This window comes from Malurus melanocephalus, unplaced genomic scaffold (assembly GCF_030028575.1).
Source record: "Malurus melanocephalus ecotype Western Australia unplaced genomic scaffold, MMel_1.1 scaffold_746, whole genome shotgun sequence".
Taxonomy (NCBI): domain Eukaryota; kingdom Metazoa; phylum Chordata; class Aves; order Passeriformes; family Maluridae; genus Malurus; species Malurus melanocephalus.
Window position 1 is genome coordinate 182,060 of NW_026623978.1, and position 6,272 is coordinate 188,331.

The following is a 6,272-nucleotide window of genomic DNA, read 5'->3' on the forward strand; positions in this document are numbered from 1 at the left end:
CTTCGGCCAGGGCAGGGCTGGCCGTGCCCACCCAGCATCCCTGCCCATGCCACCCGGCAGCGGTTCGGCTTTGCCGTGGTCAGTGCCATGGTCACCACCACGACCCGTGTCCCGTTGGTGGCTGCTTCAGCTCCTCCCGTGACGGGGACAGGGTCCCGGTGATGGCAGGGACCCCCGACCCTTCCCGCCGGCCCCGAAGCCCATGGGCACATGCCCGCGGAGGTTCCCTCGCCCCCACGCCGGAGCCCCACGCCGCAGCGGGCTGGGTGGAGTTCCTCATCTGCAAAACAAGCCCGGGCTCCGCACCGTCTAATTTGGGATCCTCGCTAATTGCAGGCGTGTGCTCGGCGGGAGGATCGGGGGGCGGGCAGAGCCGCGGGGGGCGGGGATTCAGCGCCGGGGTCCCCGGGGGGCAGCTGGTGGGCGTGGCCAGGGAGGGAGACCCCCCACCCAGGGAGGGAGACCCCCATTCCATGTCACAGACCCCCACCCAGGGTCACAGCCCCCCACCCAGGGCGTAACAAACCCTCACCCAGGGTCACAGACCCCCATTCAATGACACAGCCCCCCATTCAATGTCACAGACCCCCACTCAGGGTCACAGACCGCCACTCAGGGTCACAACTGCCCCACCCAGGGTCATGATTCCAACCCCAAGGATTTAATGATTTTCCAACCCAAACAATTTCATGATTTCCCAACCCCAAGGATTCCATGATTCCAACACCAAGGATTCCATGATTTTCCAACACCTAGGATCCATGATCCCAACCCCAAGGATTTAATGATTCCAACCCCAAGGATTCCATGATTTTCCAACCCCAACGATTTCATGATTCCAACCTGAAGGATTCCATGATTTCAACCCCAAGGATTCTGTGATTACAGCCCCAAGGATTTCATTATTCCAACACCAAGGAGTTCATGTTTTTCCAACCCCAACGATTTCATTMTTCCARCCCCAAGGATTCCATGATTGCATCCCCAAGGATTTCATGACTTTTCAACCCCAAGGATTCCATGATTSMATCCCCAAGGATTTCATGATTTTCCAGCCCAAACGATTTCGTTATTCCAACCCCTAGAATTCCATTATTCTATTCTCTGATTCCAAGCACAGACAGCCCAGCCCAGCTGCCGTTGGGGCCGGCGTTCCCCTGGAACACGGAGAAAAGCACAGCACAGGCTGACGTGCTCCCTGAACAGCGCTGGGACGGAGCCCGGCGTCACCTTCACACCACACTCCAATGAACCGGCTGCTAAACCTCTGCGTTTTTCTTTTTTCCCCGACCTCAGCAGCTCCGTGGTTCTCACACGGGGTCATTTGCCAAGGAGAGCTCTGGCTTTCTCATTCCTGGACTTCAAAGATGCTGGTAACGTTCCCAAAGGCAAAGGGAATACTGTAACCGGTATTTAGGGAAAGCAAACAGGACGGGGAGGTCATTGCGGGCTGCGGGCGGCGTTGGCCACAGCCAGAATAGAGGGGACTCTGTCCGGAGGCCACCCGGGAGAGGTGRCACCAGCCTAATTTATCCACAAAGTCCGGAGGACGGGTACACTGATATCATTTACCCGGCCTTTCCGACAGCATCTGACATTTGGATTTTTTTAAAAAAAGAAAAAATAAATTGCCCCGCAAAGTAGGCTGGGGGGAAAAACCAACAGCGCGTCTGGAACGAATCAAGGGCTGGCAGCGGCCGAGGCTCCAGCTGCAGGGATAAACAAGGAGACACCCGCAGGCCACGGGGGCCGGAGCCCCCGGGGCAGCCCTGGCCCCACGCCGCCCCGCCGAGGAAAACCGAGAGATTTCCGAGCGCGTAGAGGAAACGCTGACGGGAGCGGCGCATTCCGGAGGGAGCGCGTCATGGCTTTACTTGGCGCTCGCCACACACGCGAAAGTTTCGAGGGGGCCACGTGTGGAAGCGCGGCCCGGGAGCTTCCAGGGGGATGGGGATGRGAAGGGCTGGGAGGGAGGTGAGGATGGGAAGGGGCAGCCCCGGACAGGGACCGGTGCCAGGAGCGCACGGAGCCCTCCGTGGCGGGGCTGGACCCCCAGCGCTGGGTCAGCGTCTGCTTCCCACCTTGAGGGATGCTGGAAAGGTTGGGGGAAGAGCTGAGAGACCCCCGGAGCCCCCCAGCGCTGCCCTGGCCATCACTGCTGGCGCCACAGGTAGGTCTGGATGGARTGGGCCGGAGCCACGGTGTCGATGAAGCCCACGGCAGGGTCCCGGATTCCAAACGGCACATCCCGGCCAGACCTGGGGGATCAGAGGGGCTGAGCAGGTGGGCACAGCCGGGGCCGAGCATCACCCCGTCCCCTGCCTGGGCTGACCTGTTGAGGACCACCAGGACGAGGGCACCGTCGGGGCGCACGACGGCCACGTGCTCCAGCTTGCAGAAAAGGCAGCGGCGGCTGCTGTGCAGCCCCACCCGCTGGGAGCCCTCGGGGATGAACTTGCTGTGGGAAGAGAACCAGGAGAGGGGTTCTGCCCCCGGTCTGGGGCTGGGGGCAGCACCTGAGCCCCCCTGACCCACCTGAAGTGCCCCATGTGGTAAAACATGGGCTGCTTGTAGAAAACATCCTTGCTGCCGTCTACGATAACCGGGCTGTCCACGAAATTCTTGACCCAGTTGGGGCCTCCCTCCAGGTCCAGGACCAGGTTCCAGTCGGTCCAACCGGACACGAAGTGATTCATGACCTGGAGGGGGGACAGGGAAAGGGCTGAGCGGGGCCGAGCCCCCCGGGTGCGGGCGGGTGGCACGGGGGCCGTACCGTCAGGATGCTGTAGCTGTAGTGATCCCCTCGCTCCCAGCAGCCCAGGGACACGGCGAAGCGGAACATGAAGAAACCGGTGCACGCCTCGGTGTAGAGGAGGAAATGGTCAGGGAAGAGCTTGTGCGTGGCCTCCAGGCTGCAGCCGGGTGGCACGATGGCATCCAGGTACCAGTGGACCGCCAGGCCGGCCACGTAGCGGGCAGCTGTGGCATTTCCCAGCACCTGGGGAGCAAAGGAGATGCCTCACACTCAGGCCACCCGTGGGGGATGGACACAAGGACACTGTGTGCCGGCGTGGTCTCCCAGGAATGCCTCTTGTGGCCACCTCCCGTGGTCACCACAGCCCACGCCACCTCCCTGCAGCACTGCACCCCTTGAGCAGCACCCCAACACAGCTTTTGGGTGCAGTGGGGAGCGTGGGGTACGGGATTGTCCCCCGAACCTGGCTCTGCTGCTGCCCGGCCCTCCCTCCACATCCCCCTGGGGTGGTCCAGCCTTGCAGCCACGCCASGGCTGGGACAGMGGCACATTTTAATTTCTTTCCTCCYAGTTTAAGGTGATTCCCCCAAATAGCCCTTGCAGCATTGTGGGGGAAGCCGAATCAGCCAGAACTCTGCCCAGGGAAGGTGCTGATGCCCAGCAGTGCTGGCGGGATCCAGGATGTGGGTGTCACCTCCTGTCCCCACTCCCGCCGGGCACAGGCGGAGGCGGCTGCTCCCGAAGGAGCCGGCTCCGGCTCCCGCTCCGGCAGACCCGGTTTGCTCCCACTCTCTAGGGCTGGGAGRGGCCGCTGGCTCCAATTCCAACAAAGCCCGGGGCTGGGGCGGAGGGGAAGGAGGGGGCTCTGCTCTTCACCACTTTGGCCCAGTGCGGGAGGTAGATGCGCTGGTCGTCGAGCATCAGGAGCTGTGTGCGGTGCGGGCTGCGGGCCAGMGCGGGGCCCAGGTCCTGGACGATGAAATCGCGCTGCTGTTCGGCCGTGAAGGCGATGGTGGGGGCCTGGGGAGGGGTGAAGAGCCCCGCCAGCGGCTCGTTCTGMGCCGTCACCGCCCAGAAGGTCACGTTGTGTTTGGCGTATTCGTCCAGGAACCTGGGGCAGAGAAAGAGGGGGCAGAATGGGCTGTGCTGCCACCTCCCACCCCAGCCCCTGGTGTCCCCGCTGTCCACCCCAGCCTGGCTCCAGAGGCGGTACTTGATGAAGTAGTTGGCCCAGGTCTTGTGGTACTTGTCCCCCGCCTTCCCCTTCAGCGTCCCCTTCCCTCGGACATCCCCGTTACTCCTCATCCAGGCTGGGGCCGTCCAGGGGCTGGCGAACAGGCACAGCGGCCGCTTGCTCATGGCCAAAGCTCGGCGCAGGAGGGGGATCTGCGGGAGAGGGTGGAGGGACAGGGTCAGCTCCAGCTGCAGCACCCCAAAACCCCAGGACCCGGCACGGGAGAGAACTCGAGGGACCTCAGCGGGGACCGGTAGCCGGCAAACACCGCCCCATGGCACAGTGCCCCGGCTTCTCACCCTGCCAATGCCAGCTGGCATGCGCCAGGACGTGCCCCGGAGGAGGTGCCAGCTCCCGCAGGCTGTCCCCGTGCACCCTGCCACAGCCGGGCAGCRCCCGCTCACGGGGGTCCCGGTGAGCTCCGGTGCCCGAGGGGACAAACTGCCGACGGCAGCGGCTTCAGCCTCCCACCTTCATCTTCGTGTCCTCGTCCGCCAGCCTGAAGTGCTTCAGCTCRTAGTCTTGGGGCATGTCATCGTAGCTGTAGGGGCGCACGGAGAAGTCGCTGCAAGCCATGGGGACGCGGACGAGGTTGTACTCGATCCCTGCGGACCGGGAAAAGCATCAAGCGGCGCCGGAGCGGGCGTGCAGGGGACAGGCGCTCCCGCGGCGGGGGACAAGCACAGCCACCTCCGGTGACCCCACGATCTTTCTCACCGCACTCGGAGAAGTAGGAGCGCAGCAGGTTGTCCTGGGCCGGCCGTGACAGCTTCAGGATGTTCATGGCAGCGGCGTCCGACAGGGACCCGCCRAAGCCCTTGACGCGCTGGTACATCGCGGAGATGTTGAGCGTCAGCAGCAGCCCTGCGGGAACACCCCGGCTCAGCCCACGGTGCTCTGGGGGTCCCGGGGGGTCACCGCCGCCCGCCCCTGGCSGTACCTGGGCTGTGCAGGCTGCTCTGGAATCGCCCCTCGCTCCKCTCCAGCCGCTTGCCGGCCTTGCTGCTCTCRTATTTGACATAGGAGCCGACGGCCGGCAGGACCAGGGGGTCCAGCGTGTCACAGTACGTGGCGTTGCAGACGCAGACCTGCGAGCCGTGCCCAAAATCCTTGCGGATGCAGGGTCGGGCACCTGAGAGGCACGGAAGGGTGGGGGTGGCTCAGGGACGTGTCCCCGTCTGCTCTCCCGCCTGCCCGGGGGCGAYGCCGCAGTCGCCCCGGCACCTCCCGGGCCCCGAGCTCCGCGCTGGCCCTGGGCTCGTGTCCTTGGCCCAGGGTGCCCGAGCCCCGGTGCCACCCCCGCGACTTCCCCGCGCTCACCTGTCACCCGGGGCGCTGGCAGCAGCAGCARYAGCAGCAGCAGCRGCCAGCCCGCGATGCCGRCAGCCCCCATGGCCTTTCCGCGGTCCCGGGGAGCAGCAGCTGCGGGCGGGGACACCCTGAGCCGGGGCAGGGGGGATGGAGGGATCAGCCCCATCTCCTCAGCCCCTTCCGCTGCCATGATCTCTCGCCACATGCTCCGTTCCCCCCCACGAACGGCCCCGTCTGGCAGGTAAATAGGGTGGGTCCGTCCCTCCCAGGAGCCCGCAGCCCACCCGCCCTCACCCCGGCTGCTCCCGACCTGCGCTGCCACCCGCCCTCCTCCTCCTCGGCAGCTCCAGCCTCCCCAGCTCACCTTTACGGGGAGCTGCTCGGAGACCTCCCTCCGCAGCACACCCTCTCCCACCCCCACAGCTCCTCCTCGATCTCCTCCCGGCCCGTACCTGCCCTCGGGCCCGGACCGCCGTGCATCTCCCCGCCGTGGGGCTGGGGAGCACCGGGTCCCCCTCAGCCCCCACCGCTGCACCAAGGAGGGATGGGGACACGGTCCTGGCAGCTGGGCTTGAGTGAAAGACCCCCTTGGCACAGGGAGGTGTCACAGAAACCCCACCGCCGTCCCTGGAGGAAGAACTGATTCCTTTATTTTGTCAGACAGGGTCTGGATGAGCCCTTGGGAGCCCTGGCAGAGCCAGGGACAGGTTGGTGGCACTGCTGCCTGTCCTGCTGGGGACATCCAGCAGCACCCTGGGCCACCCACTCACCCCTGCCCACCACCCCGCTGTCCTCCAGGAGCTGCCAGGGCCCTGCACCCAGCACAGGAAGGGTCCAGGACCCTCGGGTGAGAGTCAGTGAAAGCAGCTGCACAGCCCAGGGCAGCGTAAGGACACGGCAGGGGTGGCCATGGGGCCACTGACATTCCCTGCCCAAGCCTGTGGCATCGTTCACCCAGCTCAGCACGTGCTG

The 6,272-nt window shown here is 64.9% G+C and overlaps 1 protein-coding gene across 6 annotated transcripts in view; it reads right to left on the reverse strand.

Moving 5' to 3' along the window:
* Positions 1 to 1,548: 1,548 nt before the first annotated feature.
* The window catches only part of LOC130584662 (lysosomal acid glucosylceramidase-like), a 7,560-nt gene continuing 2,836 nt past the window's right edge, over positions 1,549 to 6,272 (reverse strand). The window contains exons 1-11 of one of the 6 annotated variants that reach the window (XM_057384778.1): positions 5,611 to 5,685; positions 5,310 to 5,411; positions 4,930 to 5,121; positions 4,707 to 4,853; positions 4,461 to 4,594; positions 3,969 to 4,141; positions 3,632 to 3,866; positions 2,774 to 2,998; positions 2,536 to 2,699; positions 2,333 to 2,433; positions 1,549 to 2,258 (exon numbers count right to left, since the gene is read on the reverse strand). In XM_057384778.1, the coding sequence (XP_057240761.1) occupies positions 1,681 to 2,258; positions 2,333 to 2,433; positions 2,536 to 2,699; positions 2,774 to 2,998; positions 3,632 to 3,866; positions 3,969 to 4,141; positions 4,461 to 4,594; positions 4,707 to 4,853; positions 4,930 to 5,121; positions 5,310 to 5,382 (2,022 nt within the window). In that variant the 5' untranslated portion in view covers positions 5,383 to 5,411; positions 5,611 to 5,685 and the 3' untranslated portion in view covers positions 1,549 to 1,680. Of the gene's footprint in view, positions 2,259 to 2,332; positions 2,459 to 2,535; positions 2,700 to 2,773; positions 2,999 to 3,631; positions 3,867 to 3,968; positions 4,142 to 4,460; positions 4,595 to 4,706; positions 4,854 to 4,929; positions 5,122 to 5,309; positions 5,540 to 5,610; positions 5,686 to 5,752; positions 5,796 to 6,272 lie in introns of those variants that run through there. The other 5 variants (XM_057384779.1, XM_057384782.1, XM_057384780.1 and 2 more) reach the window with 5 other exon arrangements.